At 43.6% G+C, this 25,815-nt stretch overlaps 2 protein-coding genes across 2 annotated transcripts in view; one reads left to right on the top strand and one right to left on the bottom strand.

Moving 5' to 3' along the window:
- Positions 1-25,815, top strand: part of ANGEL1 (angel homolog 1) — a 230,098-nt gene that overhangs the window by 152,691 nt on the left and 51,592 nt on the right. The window lies entirely within an intron of this gene.
- Positions 15,902-25,815, bottom strand: part of LRRC74A (leucine rich repeat containing 74A) — a 31,669-nt gene continuing 21,755 nt past the window's right edge. The window contains exons 12-13 of the mRNA XM_054027731.1: positions 24,823-24,908; positions 15,902-16,526 (exon numbers count right to left, since the gene is read on the bottom strand). Of these exons, the coding sequence (XP_053883706.1) occupies positions 15,902-16,526; positions 24,823-24,908 (711 nt within the window). The remainder of the gene's footprint in view (positions 16,527-24,822; positions 24,909-25,815) is intronic.

Raw genomic sequence — 25,815 nt, 5'->3', positions numbered from 1 at the left:
CGACTGTGCTCCTCCAAGGCCATCCAAATTCTTTAGAGTTTTCAGCACTCTTCTGCCAATGGCACCAGGCACTGTGAATTGTTCAGTCTCCATTTTAACCAGGAATGGACAACCCAGGTCACAAAAATAAAACAGCCCCAAATTCAACTGCCAGTATTTACAAATAAAAAATGAACGGTCAGTAAAAAAATGCATGTAGGTCAGTAAAATATTCCAGCATTTCTCTGGCATAAATTCCCAGACTCCCTGAGCGCTTTCAGTACATAATCTAGATTTAGTGCCATTTGGGGATGGTTGAAATGGTGGATTCTCTAAAGCTTGACATGTCTGATCGTAAGCATGAATTGTTCAAATCCAGAATTACAATTTTCCAGCCTTTGTGAACACTTTTTACTGTGTGCTCTAGAGATTTACTGAGCTTTTGTACGTTTGAGGTGTTGTGAACTAAATTGGAATGCTAGTTAAAAATGTGACGTCACCAATAAATTACCGTCCTTTTTGGGAGTGCAGAGGAGATCCAGTTGACTTCCTTTCCTGAACCTTTTCCTCAGATGAAAACCAAATCATTCCTTTTTTCAGTTAATCTAGCTCTAGAGAATGATGCCAGACTGAAAACCCTGGCGTCTGCAGGCCTGTGTATATATCTAATACCTGCAAAACAGGGACAGTGCAAGTAGCAGTAGGGCAAGTTTCCCATATGTGCTGTCTCCCAGCCAGTGCGTTGTTGTTCTCACTCATGCAAATCCCAGCTACTTAGAATACTACAGACACTTGTACACTGGGAACTGGATGGAGACCCATCCAAGTAACTCATTTCAAGTAAACCAATAATCAGCCATCAAATTTCAGTCACTTCTGCACTAGGTAGATCTGAATTGATGACAAATATAAATGGTTTCAGATCCATCCCGCCCCTTCCCATGGAACCATTATTGAGATTTAACTAAACTCTGCCATTTTTTCCTCCCACTGTCATAGTCTCTGGGCTTCTATGTTCCAGCTGGGGAATTATCAAAACACTATGAGGGAGGGTTTTTTCATGGTATTTCTGACCTGCAGGAAACTGCAAAGAATCAGAAATCTCAGTCTGCTAAAATATCCTATTCCCAGATAAAAGAGATTTGGAGATGCAACCACTACATTTTAGATGCTTTTCTAGCCTCTGAACCTCTGAATCACCTGGTATTTGGGCCATCACTAGTTTGATCTAATCACATCTAATTTATCTGTGGATTTCTAATGCACCTATCATTGTAGTATCTGGGTGACAGATTACAAAAATTAGAAGAGACATTGTTGCAATTCCATTTGTACCATATTCTCTGTACCCCCTAAGGCACTTCGCGGTGGATTCTCTGGTCTCTGATTGCCAAGTTCACTATGTGTTACTTATGCAGCATAAAGTGAACTTAAACTGGCTGGTGATTCCCACAGGAGAATTCCTCCTGTGTCAGGGGAATCTCTGCTGGTGTAAGTCTGACTCAGATGACGTTGCTGCCTCCTCTATGCTAGCTGTCCCCCACCCTCAGCATAAGGAGAGAGGGGGTTGGGCAGGTGGAACTGAGAGCTTCTATACACCTGAACCTCCACTGGTGTAAGCTCTATTACAGAGCTTATGCCACTAGTGTAAACTAATAGGCCCCTTTTGCACTAATTTCCATCAAGGGCCGGTGGTCGAGGATCAGAGCCACCACCAGCTCCCTGCAGCCACTGCTTTTCATTATGTCTTAGTGGAGAATCAGGGCTTTTGTCTTTCTGATTAATCATTTTACAGGATGATCATTGGGGAGATGTCTCCAGGTCCTTGAGCAAATGACTTTGTAGAGGGGCTATCTGGGTTCAGAGGCATTTTGTATTGTTCTCTGAAAGTGGTGAGATGCGAGCTCAGTTTGATCTTCTGTGACGGGAACTTCCTAGCTGAAGGCCCTCCACTAAGAACCTCCTTTCCCTGGCACCTGAGATTTTTAACTTTAGGAATAGGGAGGAGAGGTTGTTGGCTTCCCAGCCTGAACCTTCTGTTCAAATGAAAATTTTGTTCTTTTTTTTCTTTCTTATAAAGTACATCTTCCCTGCAGAGTTAGCCCAAGCTCTTCCTGTGGTGTTGTCTCTAATCCCCATCCTGTCCACACATGAAAACCTCTCCCCTGACTTTAGCAGTACTCTTAACCTGGGCTAGCTGGCATTGCTGTGGGGATGGATTAGAGTTTGAGTTCCGCTTTATAGTGAGGATGCAGGATAAATAGCTTGAGTTCTCCAGTGCCTTCTCACAATTCCCCCCATATGTCCAGAAATATGGGCACATTCTTCCACAATTCACTTTGTGCTTACTGCATCACAAAGAATAATGGGATGTGCCCCCAGAAGTCCTAGCAACGTGCTAGGTGAGGGTAGCACCAGCGAGAAAACAGTAACTTGAGTGTGGCTTTGCTGTGGGGCTACACAAACCCAAGCTAGGCTGACATGGGCATTCAGACCCAACTGCTGATCCTCTGAGCTCACTTTGCAGTGAAGACATACCCTTTAGTTAATTCATCACTGGTGAATGATGCCAGACAGAGCATTAAGGGGTGCTCAAACTCTGCCTAGTTTGGGACTGCATGAGCAATTTGGCAGGAGCTGAGAAGCAACGCCCAATTTTTATAACTGGGATCGATTCCAGTTGCTCTCATCTTTAATGCAAAACCTCTCAGCTCAAGTTGAAATACTGCATGCTGGGATTTGTAGATTCTTCACAAACTACTCCTCCATTTTTAAGGTGAAGGCAGTTGTGGGTCTCATATGATGCATTTTGTCCACCCCTGCTTTCCATATCAAAGCAATTGTATAATAAGGAATACATTAATCATGCCAGGGGCTCATGTTTAAATTACAGCAAGAAATAACAAAATGGGAGCTCCTTTTCACACTTGACTAGGAAATATACGATAGACAAGAATCCTGTGTTGGCCCTGGAAGATGGACTGGAGAAGTTAATGGGGCTTTTCCATCTCTAACTTTTATGATAGTCGTAGTTAATCCTTTATATAGCACCATAAATTACAAAGCACTTTGCAGACAGGGGCCTTCCACTGCTTGCATTGAATTCCACGGCAAGACTCCCAGGATGGGGCCCCTAGCTAAAGCACATTCGCTGCTCAGAAGAACTTACAATCTAAATTCTTTGACTTTATGAGTCTATGATAAAACTGACTCCTATGTTGTGTTTGTAGGGGGAGGTAGCAGACGGGGGAGGGCTGAGATGCGGTTTCCCAACTCCCCCATATCACAGCTGGACTTCTCATCTGTCTCTCCATGGCCTGCTTCTGTGTTGCCTGGATGGAGGGTAGGTTTCTTGGGGTTTTGATGCAGTCTGGCTGTATTCCAGCCATCTCCACAGCACTCCCTCCCCTCCCATATGCTCTCCATTAACATAATTCCATCTGCTGAATAAAGAAAGAATAACTCTCCCAGCAGCCCCAGCCCAGAGCCCCTGAGCCAAGGGAGTTCATCAGTCAGACTAGTTTCTCCTGAACTCAGAATAGGCCTCATTAATGGGCCAAGAGGGGGTTTTATTTTGCCTTTCAGCTAGCGGCTGCCCTGAGCCAGGAGTGGAATCAAGTTACTGTGTCTGGGAATCCAGGCTATTCCGAGTGAGCTGCTGACTCAGGAGGTTTCCTAGGATTTTCAAGCAGAGCCCAGTCCTGTCAGAGTAAACTGAACCATGGACTTGTCTTGTTTTCTCCTGGCCCCATGACTGGTATTAAGAAAGATCTGAGGACTGCTGGAATATGCTGGCAATAGAATTAGAGTGAGATTCCTCATCAGGTCCCTTCTTTTGCACAGACAAAAGCCTTTTCAAAATGTCATATCTGTCCTTTGCCCTTTCCTAGCCCCTTTCCTTTGAGGATCTCAAAGCACTGATCATTCATAAGTTCCCTCTCACAACTTACATCAGTGTCATTCACTCCATTTTACTAAGGGGGAAACTGAAGATCAGAGAGTGAGGCTTGCCCAAAGTCACACAGCAAGTCAGTGTGAAAGAAATTAGGAGTTCCTGACTTCTATTGCTTTACCTTAACCACAAGACATCCTTCTTCCCTATTGTACAGAGTTGAGGGAGGATCCCTCCTCTACAGAATACTCTTTCTTTGGGCTTCAGGAAGCTGGAAACTGCACATTATGGTGGAATATGACTACATGCCAACCTGCTCATGGTGATGACCTCCTTCTTATTGCTGTCATCATCTACTATCCTGACTACTTCAACCTTCACCTTTTCAACACCTGCCTCTCATCCCTCCAGTACATTCAAAGTGCAACTAGTAAGATCACCACCCTTGCCCATTATTCTGACCTTGTTACCCTCATCTTTAAATCCCTCCACTGTCTGTCTTTCCCATCACATTAAGTTCAAGCTTCTTATCCTCACTTCAAGGTCATTTAGAGCTCTGCCCCTCACTACTTATATGCTGTTGTCTCTTATGACATTGCCCTCCACCCCATCTGTTCTGCCAGTTAAGCCACCTTCGACCACCCATTTTCTTCTTCTATACCTTCTCCAATGCTGTCTCCATGCTTTCCCTGAACTGATCCATAAACCCACTACCCTCTCCTCCTTCAAGTTCTTTCCCAAGACTCACTTCTACAAGGAAATAACCAACCTACGTGGCTAAGTGGAGAGGCAGCTATGGGTAGCTGATATTTATATAATAAAAACAATCTTCCTATAGATATTGGCTCAGCTCTTTGGATCCAACCAAACTCTGTTCAGCATAGGAGCCAAGCCTGAGGGCAAAGGAGGCTTACAGCTTTAACTTATGCCATCTTAAGGGCTGCTATAAGGATCCCCAGTGCTCTGACCCTGCCCTCTCACACCCTCCACACAAGTAGCACCAGTGACTGCTGACACACCTGGTTTTCTATGTACTTGTCTCTGTGTTCTGCAATAGAATGAAAATTTCCTAAGCAGGCTTAATTTGTTTCTGAGCAATAGCAATAAGAAACCCAGGTCTGGATTCGCCCTTTCTCCAGAAACTCTTGAGTCAGAAGAGACAAAACAATTTTATTTTGGTGACTTAGCTGGTGGTTGGGGGATGGATTAAAGCAGATGTGCGTGTGGGGAGCAAAGCTCTCCATCTGCTGAAAGCAGAGAGACAGACCCAACTCCCTGTCTCTGACTTGTGCGGGTGCTGCTCCTTCAAAGTTCCCCCTTCTCTCTGTTTGGTGAAATGAGGACTCTTCTGGCAGGGGCCTGTGAAGCTGGCGCAGCATGAGGAGCTGGTGCCTGGATGGGATGTTTTGGGGGTTTTGTCTGAGTAGGTGGAGCAGTATCACCACAAGGTGAAGAAGAGGTGTCTCCTAGCTGGGATTCCCCTATCCACTGCCTCCTTTTCACAAGAAGATCTCTCCCTTGTTCTGCTCCTCTATCCCTCTAAGGAGGCAAAGAGAGAAAGAAGGCAAACTCAACACTTCGGTCTGTCTCCCTGCCAGGGAAAACGGGAGATCTTGCCCTGGCTCTCCTTCCTCTAACCAGACACCAGAGGAAATAGAATGGCCCTGTCAATTCCACTTCCCATCCTGGCTCTCCACAATTTGTGTGTTGATGGGTGGGTTTTGTTTTGTTTTGTTTTGTTTGGGGGGGGGGGAAGAGCAGGGCCGGCTCCAGGGTTTTGGCCGCCCCAAGCAGCCAAAAAAAAAAAAAAAAAAAGCCGCGATCGCGATCTGCAGCGGCATTTCGGCGGGAGGTCCTTTGCTCGGAGCGGGAGTGAGGGACCGTCCTCCGAATTGCTGCCGAATAGCTGGACCTGCCGCCCCCCTCCGGAGTGGCCGCCCCAAGCACCTGCTTGCCAAGCTGGTGCCTGGAGCCGGCCCTGGGAAAGAGAATGGGAAGGGTGTGGCACACAAGGGATGTTTCTCCTGCACAGCTCCATACCCTGTCCCCTCCAATCCATTGCTGTCTTTAGGAACACACACAGCTCCCTCCCCGGTACACACGGATATCACCCCCTAGTAACACATTAATGGAACTGCCTCCAGTAATACACACATGCACTTAACTCCCGTCTTGGTCACGTCACAGCTTCCTTGAGACACAAAGACATACACACACACAGATATGCATACACACGTACATACTCACAAACACATATATGATGCTACATTAGCACATGTCATCAAGACCCATGACAATGGCCACCAAAATTGGAGCTCTCCCCATCCCAGACATGTTTTTCTGATTTGGAGGGATCTATAGGGAGAAGGGTTAAGGTCTCCTACTGACACTGCTCCCTTGGGAGCTCCTCTTAAGAGCCTGACTGGCTACAAGTTCATGTAGTATTTCCCCCCACAAACATGACAAAGGCAGTTCTGGGGAACGAGCAGCTAGGATTTCCCCCCCACACACACCCCAACAACTTCATTGGTAACTTTTATTTCCATTGCAACACAAACACAATGCCTTTCCCCTTGCACTGCCCTTTTCCAAATTATGCTCAGGGAAGAGTTGCAGCAATGCCCATTATAGCCCAGAGGATAGAACAGAGACAATGGGGAAGTAAGAGAGGCCATTACTATTAGGAAGCCCAGCTCCATAGTGGTCTGAATCTGCTAAGAAGATTTTCAGGACTCTAAGCTGATAGTGTTGTTTTCTCTTTTTTTCTGAACCCATTACATCACCAATTTTAATCTATATATCCATCCATCATATTTGTAGGCCCCCCATAAACAAGGAGGCACTCCGCCTACAGATTCTACATCAGCAGTTAACTAAGATTAATCCCAGAATTGATGTCTGTGGTTATACTGATAGAAGTAAACAAGAGAAAGTTATATTGGCCTCAGTTCCTCCGGAAATATAGGGGACATGGGGGGAGTTGAAGGGGATTGAAAATGGATGGGCGAGACAAGAGAGGAGGAGCATTTATTCAAGAGAAGAGGCCAGAAGATGTGTAAGGGCAAACAAGCTGTTTTATTTCCCAGCACTGAAGTGGGTGCCCCAAGTTTTGTAAGTGCCTCCTGGAGCTGCTTTTGGTTCCTTCCCCTCTGAACAGCACCAAAATGCTACAAAGCAAAAAGAGGTGCTTTCCTTTTGTAGATGAGACATTATTTTTTATCTTGTTTCAGGCAAAACCAACTGTGTTCAAAACCTGTGACTGCAGCAGCCACAACACTGAGGGAAGGGAAATCTGGTCCCCTTCCCCCCCCTCCCCCCAGCAGTTGTGTTGGAGGTGGACGGGGAGGGCTGCACACTCACATTTCCTTGTTTTGTTTTGGAGCCTCCAATAAGTAGCAGGACTTTTTTTTTTTAAACCTATTTCTACAGCCTGAAGGAAGGAATTAAAAAAATGGGTTCTGGAAGAGGAACAAGTATGTTCCAAATTACGGAAAAGGAAGTTAAAGGTTCAAGTACGTGAGATCTGACTCCGCCTGTGTCTGTCTCCACCCCCTAGAGAGACGCTTGCGTTGTGGCTTTTCCACTGCGCAGCAAAACAATGTGACATTGGGATTAGACCGCCCAGTGATCCATGGGAGCACAGGGGTGGTCCCTCTGCAAAGAAACAGCCCTGCAAAGTTCAACCTTAGCCATCCAGCCTCTGCTGTGTCTCAGTGGCAGCCCTGGGCCTCACGCGCTCTTTGGCTCACAAAACTGTTGACTGACTGGACTTTAAGTGATTTAAAAAAACCTTTTCTCAGTAGAGTTTGTTTTGAGTTGGGCCTTTTTGTTGTGTGTGCGTGTGTGTATTTGTGTAGGAGTTTTCCCTGGAATGTGCCAGGGATGTACTTCTAAGAGTAGAGTGCCCTCTGCCGGCTGTAAATGGAAGAACAGCCAACCAATCCCATCCAGAGCTGCTATGTGAATCTCGGGGTTGAACAGTATCCTCCTGCACACTCCTAGAGAAAGACAAAGAGATACACACACAGACACATAATATACTAGGTGTAAACTTTAAACTACATTCAAAGGGGACAGGTGATAAAACCCAACAGACAAATATAAAAAAGGTGACCTTAACAGAGGGTTGGTGAGGGGAAATGGAAAATTACAATAGGGTCATTAGGCGCAACAAGTGAACTAAAACGGTGTGGTGGGGAGAATTAGCTCAGCATCTTAGAACTGCATTACGTATGTAAGAAGTATGGGGAATAAAGAGGAAGAACTGGAAGTATTAGTACGTAAGCTAAATTATGACTTAATTGACATCACAGAGACTTCATGGGATAAATCTCATGACTAGAATATTGGTATAGAGGTGTATACTTTGTTCAGGCAAGACAGGCAGAGAAAAAAGGGAGGAGGTGTTACATTGTGCATCAAGAATATATACTCTGAGGTCCAGAAGGACGTGGGAGGCAGACCAACTGAAAGTCTCTGGGTGAAGATAAAAGGGGAGAAAAACAGGGGTGATGTCATGGTCGGGGTCTACTACAGACCACCAAATCAGGAGGAGGAGATGGATGAGGCATTTCTAGAACAAATAATACAAATATACAAAACACAAGAGCTGGTAGTAATGGGGGACTTTAACTACTCAAACATCTGTTGGAATAGTAATACATCAAAACACAAAATGTCCAATAAATTCTTGGAATGTATTGGAGACAACTTTGGTTCAGAAGATGGAGGAAATAACTGGGGGGAAGGGGGGAGGAGCCATTTTAGACTTGATTCTGACCAACAAGGAGGAATTGATAGCCAATCTGAAGGTGGAAGGCAATTTTTGTGAAAGTGAGCACGAAATGATGGATTTCATGATTCTAAGGAGAGGAAGGAGTGAAAGCAGCAGAATAAGGACAATGAACTTCAAAAAACAGACTTTAACAAACTCAGAGAACTGGTAGGTAAGGTCCCATGGAAACAAAATCTAAGGGAAAAAGGAGTTCAGGAGAGCTGGCAGTTTTTCAGAGAGACAATATTAAAGGCGCAACAGCAAGCTATCCTGATATGAAGGAAAAACAGTCAGAAGCCAATATGGTTCCATTGGGAACTCTTTAATGAACTGGAAATCAAAGAGAAATCCTATAAAAAGTGAAAACATGGAAAGATTGCTAAGGATGAGTACAAAAGACTACATGCACATGTATGGACAAAATCAGAATGGCTAAGGCACAAAATCAGTTATGTTTAGCAAGGGACATAGAAGGCAATAAAAAAGGTTCTATAAATACATTAGGATCAAGAGAAAGATGAAGGAAAATGTAGGTCCTCTATTTAGCGGGGAAGGAGAACTAATAATGGATGATATCAAGAATGCTGAGATGTTGAATGTCTGTTTTGCTTCAGTCTTCATAAAAAGGTTGATTGTGACCAGATACTTAAAAAATGCTAACAACAAGGGAGAACACAAGTCAAAATAGGGAAAGAAAATAAGTTAGATATATTCAAATTGGCAGGGACATATGAAATTCATCCTAGGGTATGTAAAGAACTAGCTGAAGCAATCTTGGAACCATTAGAACTCATGGAGGACATCTGAGGTCCCAGAGGGCTGGAGAAGAGCAAACATTGTACCTATCTTTAAAAGGGGGAACAAAGAGGACTCAGGGAATTATAGACCAGTCAGCCTAATTTCAGTTTCTGGAAAGACACTGGAACAAATGATTAAACAATCAGTTTGTAAGCACCTCAAGGATAATAGGATTATAAGGAACACCCAGCATGGATTTGTCATGAACAAATCATACCAACCAACCTAATTTCCTTCTTTGACAGGGTTACCGGTCTAGTGGATAGAGGGAAAGCTGTAGACATGATATATCTGGATTTTGGTAAGGCTTTTGACACAGTCTCACATGATATTCTCATAAGCAAACTAGGGAAATGTGGTCTGAATTAATTTACTGTAAGGTGGGTGCACAACTGGTTGAAAGATTGTACTCAAAGAGTAGATATCAATGGTTCACTGTCAAGTGAAGGCTGAATCTAGGGAGGTCTCACAGGTCTGTCCTGGGTCTAGTACTATTCAATATTTTCATTAATGTCTTGAATAACGCTTTGGAGAGTATGCTGATAAAAATCTGTGGATGACACCAAGCTGGGTGGGATTGCAAACACTTTGGAGGACAGGATTGGAATTCAAAACAACCTTGACAAATTGGAGAATTGGTCTAAAATCAACTATGTGAAATTCAATAAAGACAAGCAGAAAATACTACAAATCAAATGCACAACTACAAAATGGGGAACTAACTGGTGAGGCAGTAGTACTGCAGAAAAGGATCTGAGGGTTATAGTGAATCACAAATTGAATAAGAGGCAACAATATAAGGCAGTTATAAAAAAGTCTAACCTAATTCTAAGGTGTGTTAACAAGAGTTTCATATGTTAGACACGGAAGGTAATTATCCTGCTCTACTTGGCACTGGTAAGGCCTTAGCTGGACTACTGGGTCCAAGTCTGGGCTCCACACTTCAGGAAAGGTGTGAACAAATTGGAGAAGGTTCATAGAAGAGCAACAAAAATGGTAAAAGGTTTAGAAAACCTGATATATGAGGAAAGGTTTAAAAAAACTGGGCATGTTTAATCTTGAGAAAAGAAGATTAAGTGGGGTCCTGATAACTGTCTTCAAATATGATAAGAGTTATTATAAAGAGGATGGTGATGAATTGTTCTCCATGTCCACCGAAGGTCAAACAAGAAGTGATGGGCTTAATCTGTAGCAAGGGAGATTTAAGTTAGATATGAAAAGCTTTCTAACTATAAGAATAGTTAAGCACTGGAACAGGCTTCCAAGGGAGGCTGCGGAATCCCCATCATTGGAGGTTTTTAAGAAAGGTTAGACAAACACCTATCAGGGATGGTATAGATATACTTGGTCCTCCTTAGCGGTGGGGCCTGGACTAGATGACCTCTTGTGATTCCTTCTAGCCCTACATTTCTAAGATTCTACATTTGTGGAATGAGTCAAAACTAGGACCTGTGTGATGCCAATGGGTGGCCAGGCATGAAACAGCCCATGGTGTCTTCAGACTTTTGATACTGACGTGACACCTAGTGGCCAAGACAGGAAACTGTCCCTCTGTATGTCATAAAAATTCCTGCAAAACAGGATTGCTCAGTTTCAGTAACAAGTCTGTGTGTCTCAAGGCATCAGGAGGCAGGGGCCTGAAGTTTAGGTCTTCCATTCTGGCTATTATTATTATTAGTTTAATGTAGCACCCATGATGTCCTACTTGCTTTCCATCCATACAAGAATAGATGGTTCCTGCCCCAGAACGCTCACAGTTTCAGGCCTGATTGACGGACAGATTTTGAACTGGTCTAACTGTTTCAGACAGGGATGGGATTATTTTTTATCAAAATAGCTATGCCAGGACATCCCTGATGTGGATACAGTTATACTGGTATGAAGGTATAAAGGTGCCTCATACCCGTAGAGCTTATTTCCCTTCCCAGGGGATGGGGTGGGGGTGTTCTACTGCTTTAACAATACAGCTATAGTTAAAACAACACAACTTTTGTATGTAGACAATCCCTAAAGAAGGATAGACAGACATAGACTGAAGTCAGGGATTTTCTCTACAAATCAATAAGCTTCACTTTAGGCACATACATGCCAATTGTAAATGCTTCCCCTTTAACTACCTCATTGCTCAAAGCCTCTCACTCTGGTCCTATACAATATAGAGTCCTTGCAGAAAGCAGGATTTAGGTATTAATTTGTATGGAAAACATTAGGTCTTTATTTTCAAATTGTTTGTTTTTTAATTTTTGTAAATCTGTTAAAATTTTTGCACTTGCAAGAAAATAAAAATAACATTCAGGTACTACTTGTTATTTATCAAAACATAATGACCATACAAGCCAAATCTCATAACAGATTCAGTAATAAAATCATGATAATAATTTTCCCCGATGTTTCATGTAAGCATCATATACTGCAATCAAGCCAGTGCCTCATTTGTCTTGTTCCGTCATCACGATTCTCCTTCTTCACTGGTCTCATTTGTGCCTACTATTCTGGGTGCTCTTATTAGGCCTCTAGTGAAATTTTTCTAAAAAGGTCTTGATCCTGCAAATGCTGCAGCCCCAGGATACTCACTTAAGTCTTTGGAAGCCAGGGAGCTCTGAGGCCCAACTTGTTTAACTTTCCTTCTTTGTAAATTCCAATACTAATGGTTGAAATTTCATTGGGTAAAAGGAAAAACAGACTCATTTGTACATGTGTTAAGAGAGTACTCAGACTGGTGCATTTTGAACACGGAAATCACATCTAGTCCTTCTATGCTTTTATTTGTTGCGTACCCACATTTTATGTACATTGGGCCTGATTCTCCTCTCATCTACACTGATGTAAATCAGGAGAAACGCATTTACAGAGGAGTAAAACAGGTTTAAGTAAGAGGACAATTGGGCCCATTATGGGTTTATGTGTATATATAAATACATATGTGCACACATGGGGGGGAGGGGGAGGGGCTGGGAGGGAGAAAGGACTACTGCAAACTGAAACAGGAGAATGTGAAACAAGCTTTTCCTGAAGAACTGCACAACCAACTTGAAACAACTGATGCAAACTCTAATAACGTTAAGGAAAATTGGGCATCTTTTAGGGACTCTGTATACTCAGCTTCATCCAATACTCTCTGTTCCATCACACATAAACATCAAGATTAGTTTGATGAAAACGATACTGACATAGGGGAACTATTGAAAGAGAAACATCAGTTCCATAAAGCCAGTTTAGAAGACAGCACTTCAACATCTAAGAAGCCAGCCTTCAACAACATCAAAAGGCCTGTCCAATGCCAACTTAGAAAAATGGAAAACTCATGGCTAAGCAACAAGGCAGATGAAATTCAGTCCTACCCAGACAGGAATGACATGAAGAACTTCTATGATGCTCTGAGGACAATCTACGGGCCACGGTCATCAGGAACATCTCCAATACTGAGTGCTGATGGCACCACACTGCTCACTGATAAAGAAAAGATACTGCAAAGGTGGGCAGAACACTTTAACCACATCCTCAATCAACAGTCATCTATTAGTGAGAAGGCAAATGATCGACTGCCCCAGATCGATATCAACATATCTCTTGCTGATTCCCCAATGTTAATTGAAACTGTGAAAGTGATTGACCTGCTGTCAAATGGCAAAGCACCTGGAGCAAATGTTATACCAGCTGAAGTCTACAAGGCCAGAGGCTCACACATAGCTCTGAAACTGACTGAATTTTTCCAATCAATGTGGACTCAAGGAACTATATCCCAGGAGTACAAGGATGCATCCATCGTCCACTTGTACAAGTGGAAAGGCAACAGACAATCCTACAACAACTATTGGGGCATCTCCCTGTTGTCAGTAGCCGGCAAAATTCTTGACAGAATTCTGCTGAATCACCTTATGCAACACACTGAACAAAGGCTCCTGCCTGAGAGTCAGCGTGGCTTCAGAAAAGGACTCGGGATTATAGAAATGGGGTTTGCAGCTTGTCATCTTCAGGAGAAATGCCAGGAACAGAACTCCAACCTGTACATGACTTTCATTGACCTGACAAAAGCATTTGATACAGTCAGTCAGGAGGGCCTTTGGAAGATCATGGCAAAATTCGGTTGCCAGAGAAAGTCATCACAATGGTTCGGCAATTCCATGGTGGCATTCTCGCTCACATTGTGGATGACGGTGACTCATCTGAACCATTCCCAGTCACCAATGGAGTCAAGCGGGGCTGTGTGTTGGCCCCAACTCTCTTCAATATGATGTTCTCTGCCATGCTTATGGATGCTTTTTGTGACTGTGACACTGGAATTGGCATCAGATACCGGACTGAAGGCAAGCTCTTCAATTTGAGGAGACTACAGGTGAAGACGAAGGTACAGGAAGTCACTGTTTGTGATCTTCTGTTTGCTGATGACTGTTCCCTGAATGCCAAATCTGAGTCTGACATGCAGCAGAGTATGGACCATTTCTCTTCAGCTTGTGACAACTTTGGTCTCATAATCAACATCAAGACAGAAGTGATGTACCAGCTTGCACCAGGAAAGCCTTATGTACAGTCTGCTATCACAGTGAATGGCCAAACCCTCCAGGCAGTGGACAAGTTCATCTGCCTCAGCAGTACACTCTCATGTGCAGTTCACATCGATGATGAAACCAATGACAAAATTGCCAAAGCAAGTGTGGCCTTTGGCAGACTACGTACACATGTGTGAGAGCATAGAGGCATTAGTCAACAAACAAATCTAAAGGTCTACAAAGACACTGTATTGCCAACTTTGATGTATGCATGAGAAACCTGTATGGTGTACAGCCACGATGCTATGAAGCTGAATCACTTTCATGTGGGCTGTCTGAGGAAACTGATGAGGATAAGATGGCAAGACAAGGTCTCAGATGCTGAGGTTCTCATATGGGCAGACATTCCAAGCATCCATACTCTGTTGATGAAATCACAGATGAGATGGGCAGGCCATGTCACCAGAATGTCAGATGAGCAACTGCCAAAGAAGATCTTTTATGGTGAGCTAAAGGAGGGAAAGTGTTCTCAGGGAGGCCAAAAGAAATGTTTCAAGGACTCCCTCAAGTTATCCTTGGGGCGGTTCAACACTGACCCAGAGTTTTGGGAAGATCTCGCTCATGATGGTGCTACCTGGCAAAGCCTCATTCATACTGGAGCTACAGTCTATGAGCAGAGGAGAACTGCTGAGGCAGAGCAGAAGCACCAGCAGCATAAATCTCACAACAGCAGCATGTCTGCTCTTAATCAAGCAACCCATAGCAGCATCTATTGTTTAATTTGCCATAGGCAGTTCAAAGCTCAAATTGGCCTGATCAGCCACTCATGTGTTCACAGAAACCAAACCAACCAGTTATGTCATGGTCATTTTCGAATTCTAAGGATGAACAACAACAACAAGCCTCTAACTGCCAGAAGGTGGGACTGGACAACAGGGGATGGATCATTCAATAATTGCCCTGTTCTGTTTATTCCCTCTGAAGCATCTGGTACAAGCCACTGCCAGAACCATTGGTCTGACCCAGTACGGCCGTTCTTATGCTCTTTGCAACCGCAAGGGCTACAGACCAGTTTTCTAATGCCCAGTTTAAATTTTGCACAGTTTTGTGATTCCCCTCACAATGAACGCATCTTTGGGCCCCAGCCTGGGTCTCAGTCCCAAGGTTGAGAACCACTAATACATTTCACGGTTAGGAAGTTTGTACTGCTATGTAACTTAAATTTTCTTGTTCTTGACTGCATCCCATTACTCATTGATACATCTAGTAGGAGTGAAGAATCCCTCTCCTTAATCGGGGAGCAAGGAGAGCACATCCTCATTCCCACTAAATGAGCACATGCAGGGCACTCACATCCCAACCAACAATCACATCCACTTGAGGTACCCGAAATCACCTAGCATTCAAGGGGAGCACACCCAGGACACTCCTACCCATCCAGCACTCTAACCCAGGGAGCACTGTAACCCAAGGCACTGTGAGGTACAACACCCTAACTAGGGGAGCAAACCCAGGGTACCAACAGCTCACCCAGCACTTGAGATAGTGAAGCATGCTTACCTATTCCATCTAACTTGTTCATCAAACCATTTACTCTGTGTTCATCACTGTGGTGGTATCTGACTGCCTGAACACCAGGTTCACCTTTGTTTTGTCATCACTTCAGCTTCCAGGTGACTGTGAGCTAGAATGTGGAGTCCCACTGTCCCTTATGGTGCTGGGTATTATTTCCCCTCACCTGAGTGTATGTGAGAGGTGTGAATTTTAGTAGCTTGCATTTGGCTAGGTAGGGCATTTCTGTAGCACAGCACAGATGAACTGCAGTGAAAAGGAGATAGAAGAAAGGGGATGGGTTTGTTACCAGGAAATAAACCATTCACATCCCTATGTACTATCACCCTCTGAGACCCCCATCACCACTTCCCTGATCCCTTGTTGGGCTGGTCATTTCCCATCACCTCAGTCTTGTCATTTGGATGACTTAGCACTGTGCCCATGCTTCTGTGGTGATGAGGCAGCATGGCAGTTCCTGGCCAAGTAGTGGGACTCGTGAGCAGAACTTCTGGTCTCCCATGGCATCACCCTGTAAGAAATGGCATTGTCACTAGACTGGGCCTTGGAGTATGTTTCCAGGTCGGAGGTTGCTATGCTGTACTGGGAGTGGGTTTGGGCTTCTGAGATGCTGACGTTGGGCTGGGAGTAAAATTTCACTTCCAGATCAGAGGTTGACATGCCCCATGAGGCTGAATGTGGTTCACTCTGGGACAGCTGATGGTTGGAAGGGCCCTTTTGCTCATTGAATGCTGGCTCAGCAGAGTTCTGGCTGCTTGTGGATTCCCCGGTGATGGCTGGTTGGCACCATGAGCTGAGAGAAGTGGTTGAGAAGTGGGCAGGGTCAGACTTGGGCAGTGCCAGTGGCTTCTGGCCAGAACACATCACCAGGGAACTGCGTGATGTGACCATTTCCACGGCACTCTTGAAAGTCTGCAGCACTCTCTCACTCTTGTGCTTCTCCTTCTTCTGCCGTGACTCTTCCCTCTTTAGCTGCCACCGCTGGTCTTGTACCATCTGCTTCTGTGTGTCCACCAGGCTCCTATGCAGCAAGAGATAGTGAAGAGTGGGGGACAGAGAAAATGGAAAGTAAACAGAAGGTTACTGTGGTTGCAGACATCCACCTGTTCCCTCAGGATGCAGAGCCCTACAGTTAAGGGCAACTTGCTGCTCCCTATTGCCTGGGTCCATTCTCTTTTCTGGCAAAGGCAGTAGGCTCTAGATCAGAGGTCGGCAACCTTTCAGAAGTGGTGTGCTGAGTCTTCATTTATTCACTCTAATTTAAGGTTTCGCGTGCCAGTAATACAGTTTAACGTTTTTAGACGGTCTCTTTCAATAATTCTATAATATATAACTAAACTATTGTTGTATGTAAAGTAAATAAGGTTTTAAAAATGTTTAAGAAGCTTCATTTAAAAATAAATTAAAAGGCAGACCCCCCCGGACTGCTGGCCAGGACCCGGGCAGTGTGAGTGCCACTGAAAATCAGCTCGTGTGCCGCCTTCGGTACGCGTGCCATAGGTTGCCTACCCCTGCTCTAGATACTGATGAGCTCAAAACACTATCTTGGATTCGTGTTCTTATGCTTTGGCTTCCTTTGAATCATACACTGTCAAGATCTTGCATAGGCTACTGCCCCCAGACATCTGAGAGGGTCAGTGTACTGCAGCCTATGCTCTCTGTGCAGTGCAGTGTGGAGGCACAGGCAAGAGCTGTGGGATTCTGTCTGGACTGGAGCTGGGTGACATTTTTCAGATGAAACCTTTTTTCACCAAAGGCAGACTCTGATTGACCAAAACATTTTGTGAATTTGTATTGAACTCGCTGACTTGTTTCAGTTAAAAAAGAATCCCCCAAAATTCCAAAAATGTTTTTACTTTTTGATTTGAAACGTTTTGTTTAGTATCAGAGGGGTAGCCGTGTTAGTCTGAATCTGTAAAAAGCAACAGAGGGTCCTGTGGCACCTTTGAGACTAACAGAAGTATTGGGAGCATAAGCTTTCGTGGGTAAGAACCTCACTTCTTCAGATGCAGGTAATGGAAATCTCCAGAGGAAGGTATAAATCAGTGTGGAGATAACAAGGTTAGTTCAATCAGGGAGGGTGAGGTGCTCTGCTAGTAGTTGAGGTGTGAACACCAAGGGAGGAGAAACTGCTTCTGTAGTTGGATAGCCATTCACAGTCTTTGTTTAATCCTGATCTGATGGTGTCAAAGTTTCGACCAAAGGCAAACATTGGTGTCAAATGTTTTGTTTAGAATTTTATTAAAAAATTGTTAAAAGTTAAAAAAAGCTTGAAAATAAAACCTTTTATTTGGGGCTCAAACTGAACTTTTAAAAAATTATTTTGTTTGCAAAAAAATGTTTTGGGTCACTACAAAATGATTTTTTTTTTCTGGTTTACTCACCAGACTGACAAATCAGTTAGTTATCCACACACTCTAGTATGGATAGTCTCTGTAGCAGGTAGCTAACTGTAAGTGAAAGTCGCTTTGGATAAGCAGTGTAATGATATCAGAGCATGGGTGGTGATTTCAACTTGCTCCTACTAGACACACTTTGCACCCAGACAATTTTCTGTGGAAGTTTTCGTACATTGGATAAACTTGTAATGTGGAGCTCAAATTTTAATTTAATGCAGAGAAGCCATAAGAAAATGAAAGCTCGTAAAACTGTCCTAAAGACTCCATCCCCCCGGTGGGCAGGGGAGGGCCACAAATGCAAGAAACTAGCAGAGATTGTGGTAAACCCCTTTCCCACTTCCTGTAGTTCAGGTGGCCCACAAATATTGCCCCATCATAGTCCTGAGGATCATCTTTGCTCAGAAAAGTTAGATATGTAAATGATCTATCATGTCCCATCTAGTCTATCCTAGTGCGGGCAGAGCCAGATTCTTCCCTGAAGACTATTCTATTCTAGAGCTTAATTCAGACCTAGTTCTAAATAACCCAAGTGATGGACCTGGGCCTTCTCTTGGCAGGGAGACAACGCCATAATCTGAAATCTCACCCTTAGGAAATGTTTCCTGCAAATCACCGTATAGTTTCCTTTTTAGAAGAAACATCATCATTTTAAAAAATAGAAATAAAAACCACACCTTCTTCTGAAACAGTTTTAACCAGGGGTCGGCAACGTGTCCGTACATGGACACAAGTGTCCATGGTAAAAATTTTGAGGTCCGTGGGGGGCGCTCACCTCGGGCGGCTCCCCACAAGCGGCTCCCTGTACCTGCTGTTGCTGGTGGAGGTGTAGCCAGGTGGCTCTGCACGCTGCCTCCGTCCCCCGTCCCCGAGCACTAACTCTGCGGCTCCCAGCCAATTGGCCGGGAACCGTGGCCACGTGGGTGGGGGAGGCGGCACCTTCAGACGGAGGCAACATGCCTGCAGAGCTGCCTGTCCGCACCTCCACCAACAACAGCAGGAACGGGGAGCTGCCCGAGGTGAGTTTAGCATGAGGATTGTGCAGATTTAGTCACACATTTCTTCATGAATCTCAGTTGGATAGTGGGGTTTGGATGGGATTAATGCTAAATATGCATTTTTAAAAATGTTTTAATTGATTTTTAAACCAGAAATTATGTTAGAATGTCATTGCATTGTTAAAATAAGGAAACGGAAGCACATCGCCTGTAAAGAGTCTGGTATGTCTAAGTTTGCTGCTGGCAGATGCTATAGCACTAAGAATTGTCTTCAGCACTTAGAGCCTGACCCAAAGCCCCTTGAAATTTATGGAAGGTTACCCACTGATTTTAGTGGACTTTGGATCAGGTCCTAAGTGAACTCAATGGAAACCAATTTCTGCTCAGTTGTAAATAATGATTCAATAACTCAAGGGCAACTTTAGACTATACACATTAAATTTTATTTTGGTTAACGGTTAACATTCAACAGTGAAATTCTTTTCCTTGTCCAGCCTTAAAAACCAAGTGGAAATTGGTTTGCAATTTCTGATGCTGGGCTCCAAAGTTTCACCAGTCATGTTAACTTTCATTGGTTTCATGGTTCCCACCCAAAACTCAGGAATGCAGATTTTCACTAGAAAAACTTTGGGCCCAATCTTGCCAACATTTACTCATGAGTAATTTTACTCATTTGTGTAGTTCCATTTAATTCAATATGAGTAAAATCATTAGCAGGCTGTTTTCCAGGATTATTATTATTTATTATTTGTATTATTGTATGGCTAGGGTGCCACACACCATGTCTCCATTAAGCCTTTTTTCTTTTCTAATACAGCTCACCACTTCATTCAAATTCAAATAATGGAGATATCCCATCTCCTAGAACTGGAAGGGACCTTGAAAGGTCATTGAGTCCAGCCCCCTGCCTTCACTATCAGGACCAAGTACTGATTTTGCCCCAGATTCCCAAGTGGCCCCCTCAAGGATTGAACTCACAACCCTGGGTTTAGCAGGCCAATGCTCAAACCACTGAGCTATCCCTCCCCCCATTCATCTGCAATCAGAACCTTGTTCTAGGTAAGCTTTCACTGCACTGCACTGTACTAAACAGGGTAGCTTCCTTTGAACTCAGAGTCTTTTGATATTGGCAATTTTAGATAAACTGCTAACATCTTTTGAACACAGAATATTAAATCTTAAAAGCTAGCAATTGTATTTTTCTAGCTGTCCCCTTCCTTTGCCACAAAGTCTATGTATTTCTAACAAACAATTCATCACTATTGTGTCATTGCAGGAAGAAAGCCAAGTAACTAGGCAATTAATCCAGTAATAAAATAGTTTATGTAACGAATTATACATTGTACACATCCAAGTTCTTAATGCCTTGAAACAGATCTCGAAGTCACAGGCTAGAGAAGAGTAATTGCTTATTTTAAATAATAATACTTTGCACTTGTACAGCACCTTTCAGCTAAAAATCTCAATGAATTTATTATTAATTATTATTATTATTAGCTAGCTAGCTAGGTTACTGTTTTTTTTCAGTGTGGAAAATTATGTGCGTTATTTTACGGGTTGAATGACTGAATGACATAACCCCCCGCCAATGTCCGTCACTAAGTCCAGTACTTTTGTCAAGTGTCCGTCGCGCAACAGGATGGTGCTGATCCCTGGTTTAAACTAGTTTTATTTATAAGTGACCTGTAAAATTCCTAGAAATGAAAGAGTAAAATAAATACTTTCTCTGTGATTTCAGATGGTGTATTTTGTGCATTTGACTGCACTATGGGTACAGTCAATTTCACTGATTCCCTGTATAGTCAATCAGGGCCTGAGCCTGCAGGCATTTACTGCTAGGCCTAGTGATTACTGCTGAGTAGTACCATAGGGTCTGGTTCTCTGCTGCCCTGTATCTATGTAATAATTTACACCTGTGCAAACTGAATGTGAAGTGGGTGTATCATACTAGTAAATCACCATGCTCTCATTCCAACACCTCCCCAACTTTGCATTCAGTTTGTATTGGTGTAAATTACTACATAGATTGTAAACTCTTTGGGTTAGGGACTGTCTTTTTGTTCTGTGTTTGTACAGCACCTAACACGGTGGGGTCCTGGTTCATGACTGGGACTTCCTGGCACTATGATGATGATGATGATGAATAAAAGTGTAGGGCAACAGAGGGTCAGGTCCGCTGATTTCAGTGGTTCTACTCATGCTATCTTGCACTAGGCCTGGCAGTAACTGCTTGAAGGATTGGATCCTTAGTTAGTCAGTTTGCCTTGTCATTTGAGTGGATCTTTCACATAGCAACAGAGGAAATAGAAAAAATGTTGTAAAACTACAAACAGTAGCAAGGGCTGTCAGGGGCTGATGTAGTTTCAAGCACTACATCTAACTCTCTTTAAAAAGTTTAGCAGGCGGCATGGTGGTGGTTGTAGAAATTACAGAAGCCCAGGACACCATGGTTGGGGTGAATGCAAGAGTGTCTTTATTTTCTGTTTACCAAACTCTTAGTTCCTTGTTATGTGCCCACTATATAATAGTGACCTCCCTGGATAGTGGCTATAAATATTCACCTCTAACAACATAATGGTGTTTCTTTACCTTTATCCCACAACTCTAAGTTATACCCCCTTGGAGCACCCTACATAATTCCTCTCTCTCAGAGTTTGCACCCCACAGTTACTTGTAGACTGTCATCATGTCTACCTTAGACATATATTAGCCACACTACCTATTTAGCTTTTAATCGTTCTTCATAAATCAACTCCTCCAGCCCCTAATCATGCTTATTTCTGATTTCCCTCAAGTGTCTCTCTAATATTATTAATTATTTAGTTTGTAGTAGCATCCACCATGTGGCTGGTGCTTTCCAAATACAGAGGAAGTCTCAGTCCCTGTCCTGAAGAGCATATGATCTTGCAAATCAAAGACAAACAAAGGAAGGGAGAAAGGGATACCAAATATAAGCAGAGACATCTGGTGAGATGGGGCTTTCAGTTCATTAGCTACAAGCTTGTTGTAGCACAAGAACCAGCGGTCACCCGACAAAATTAATAGGCAGCAGGCTAAAAACAAACAAAAGGAAGTACTTCTTCACACAACGCACAGTCAACTTGTAGTACTCATTGTCAGGGGATGCTGTGAAGGCCAAAACTAACTGGGTTTTAAAAAGAATTAGATAAATTCATGGAGGATAGGTCCACCAATGGGTATTAGCCAAGATGGTCAGGGATGCAATGCTCTGGGTGTCCCTTGCCTCTGACTGCTAGAAGGTGGGAGTGGACAACAGGAGATGGATTACTCGATAATTGCCCTGTTTTGTTCATTCCCTCTGAAGCACCCGGCATTGGCTGCTGTGGGAAGGCAGGATACTGGGCTGACAGACCATTGGTCTAATCCAGTATGGCCATTCTTTCTTTTTAATTAAACATTAATTTCCTCTCCCTTCATCATCCCTCCACTATTCAGTCCACTAAGTGTGCACACACAGAAATCCCTAGCTTCAATTCCAGTGTCCTTATATTTCATCTTCCCAGCATTCAACCCATTGCCTCCACATAACAAGATTTGAGGGGATTATTTAAACTAGGATCTGGGGGAGAGTTGATGGCAGCAGAGAAGCTCTCAGGTCAGACAAAGGCATCTGCTCGGGATAAAGATACCAGTAATAGAAAGGACAAAATGTATTGGAGGAGAGAGAGATTGAGAACACAGAGGTAAATTCTGGAAAAGTAATAGAATTATGATGATAGTGATCTAATGCTTGGAGATCGGTCTTGTGTTGAGTGTGACTGTTGCCTTAGTTTCCGGCTTCATTGCTTGTAAGAGTTTGCATTGTTGTGAGGAAATACACTTGAGTAAACTTAACTGTAAGTCAATGGAGTTTTTGGATGGGAATTTTGGTGGGGGCAGAAGTTAAGACTTACCAGATAGTAATTGCCAGGATCATTCTTCTTTCTTTTTTTGACAATTGATTCCCCCATAGCTTTTTTCCAATCCTCTAGTACAGCACAGTTTGTTAGCAGCACAGTCAATTTTTAGCAATTCTCCAAACATCCTAAAGTACATTTCATCTGGATCTGCTAATTTGTACCTGTTCATTTTTTCCAAGGTATTACCTGTTTATCATATTTAAAAGTTCTCCATTACTTATTAGTAATTGTCAGACCTCTTTATTTTTCTTGTTAAAGATTTTAAAAAGCAATTCAGTATCCCAGCAATTTTAGGTCTGTCATGGATTTCATCCCACTCCTGCCTTTCTAGTATTTCTCTCCCCCTGGATATATTTGTTTAAACCCTTATTTCTCTTAATCCTTTTGGCAGCATTAAGTGTGGCTGCTCCCCTCTTTAATTCTCTTCCTGCCTTCAAGGTCCCTATATCAAGGCTGCTAAGATCTGTCTGGTGGTGTTTGCACAGGACTTCATTTAGACCTCGACCACACTGCTCCAGAAAGGGGGCAATAGTAGCATATAACTCCACAGGACTCCCCCATTACAGCCCTCCTCCTTCTCCCTCTCTGCAAATAAGTGCAGCACTCCCAGATTGTGGAGCAAGATGTGCTGGTACTTGGCCTCTCATGGAGCTATCTTCTCTCTCCTTGGTCAACGGGACTATACTACAACCTTCACAAACCTGTCCCAGACATGTAGGGGAATGTAAACTTTATTTTCTAGATTCACTAGCCTTGACTACCAGAAGTCCCACATTCCTCTACTTTTCCAAGCCATGGGTCACTTTGTTTTAGCTTCTTTCCAGCACTTATCCTTCCACCTTTCACCAGCTGACCTGCCTCCTGGCTTCTCTCCTAAGGTTCCTCCTCCTCCTCTTCTTTAGGCTTCTGTGCTGGCTGCTTCTCTTTTAAATAACTGATTTAAAAGGTGAAAGAAGAGAAATCAGGATTTAAAACCAGTTTAATGAACCTCCTCCCTCCTCCTAGATGCCTGAAAGAGACTGAGAAGGCCATGAAAAAATTGTCTGAGGTGGGAGCAACCTGGACATCAAAGTTAGACCTGTCCCATCTCTTGGCTACATGTGTGACAGTAACACTATGGCACATGAAATAGATCCAGCTGGATAGAAATAGATTAACATTTGCAAAACTGGCCCCTGTGCTTCAGATCTTAAATGTAGGCTATAATATGAAATATTTAAAATCCATGGTGGTATTTGAAGGGTGAGGATATCGAGGCAAAATTATCAGAGCTTTGAGATCATCAGTCGCATCTGAGACTACAAATCTAGGGGCAATTTCCATTCCCAGGACAAGTGGCTTGGCCTGCAGCTTCTAACAGCCTTGGAGTGTCTGACCACTTAGACTCTCAGAACTTCCACACTACTGCTATAGGCTGATATTTATTCAAAATTATGGAAGGCACTGAGGTTTGAAAGTAGGTTTGTGCGGAAGACCGGGACCCCTAAGAAGAAGGATCATAGAAGGAAGCAAAGAAATGGAGGTCTCAGGATGGAATAGAGAGTCTGAAAGCAGAGATTTGCTGCCTTTCTGGAATCTTCTCCTGGGTTTCAGAGGGGAGGGTGATGCTGAGAAGATACCTGGAGAGTCCATAACTGTCACACAACAACATGTGCAGCAGTGAAAATGCCATTCCGCTGTGAGATTCATGCCATTTCACAGCAGGTTTGGGAAACATGAGGGATTTTGTGGTATATGAGAAGAGTGCAGAAAAATATAGAACTTCTGGCCTGGATCAAAAGGATTGCTATGCATACAGCAGGTAATCTCACCTCTAGGCTACTCAAAAATGCAGTCTGTATCATGTGAGATGGATCCCTGAATGACCAACGCCATGTGCCCCAGCTGTGTCCTCCCCTCCAGAGCGAACTAGTATAGGTTCATTCAGTGTCAATCAGAACTGAGACAAATAAAGAAAAGAAGAAAATGAGAGAGAAAGCAAGTGCAGGAGATGCTTCACTCACCTGTAATCCACCATTCCTGTCCGGTGCCGGTCCAATTTGTGCACCAGTTCTCCAATCTGGGCTCGATCTAGTGGAATTCTTGATTGCTGGTTGGAGAAGGGAGAAAGGAGACTTGTGATTATCTCCCCTTTTGTGGCTCCCAGTGGCTGAAATACAAGTGGTGCCAGACAGCCTGGCTTCTTTGCACACAGAACTCTTTTTACCAGCATGGGAAGCGTTCACTATTTAATAACTAGGTGAATAGCCTGGAGCAATTAGAAAGGGAGGGAAGAATTTCACCAGGTGGCAGAATCCACTTACCGAGGATTCAAGAAAAAATGCAGTTGTTTTTTGCACCCCTTGTTTGTCAGGTGTAAATAGGATTAAACATTGAACTGTGGACACTAGGGTGACCAGATGTCCTGATTTTATAGGGACAGTCCTGATTTTGGATCTTTTTCTTATATAGGCTCTTATTACCCCCCACCTTGTCCCGATTTTTTACATTTGCTGTCTGGTCACCCTAGTGGATGCTTTCTCACAGGCACCATAGTTAGAGCCAAAGAGGGAATTTTTCCTCAGGATGTGTTGGCAGGGACTGGAGTGGCTTGGCTTTTTCCCATAGCACTGAGCAGAGATCCTCCATAAAATCCAATAGACATATTCCACACAATTAGTCTCCTTTCATCATCTATGTTTCTTTTAAGTACCCTGGAGGAACCAGGATAGGTGGGAGTTGGAATACTGGGATTTTACATGGTTAATGTTATTCCAGAATCAGGGCCAGCTCCAGGGTTTTGGCCGACCCAAGCAGCCAAACAAACAAACAAAAAGCTGCAATCGCAATCGCGATCTGCAGTGGCAATTCGGCAGGAGGTCCTTCGCTCCGAGCAGGAGTGAGGGACCGTCCGCCGAATTGCCGCCGAACAGCTGGACGTGCCACCCCTCTCCGAAGTGGCCGTCCCAAGCACCTGCTTGGTAAGCTGGTGCCTGGAGCCGGCCCTGTCCAGAATG

The sequence above is a fragment of the Malaclemys terrapin genome, chromosome 4, assembly GCF_027887155.1.
Source record: "Malaclemys terrapin pileata isolate rMalTer1 chromosome 4, rMalTer1.hap1, whole genome shotgun sequence".
Lineage (NCBI taxonomy): Eukaryota > Metazoa > Chordata > Testudines > Emydidae > Malaclemys > Malaclemys terrapin.
This window is presented reverse-complemented; position numbering and strand designations above follow the sequence as displayed.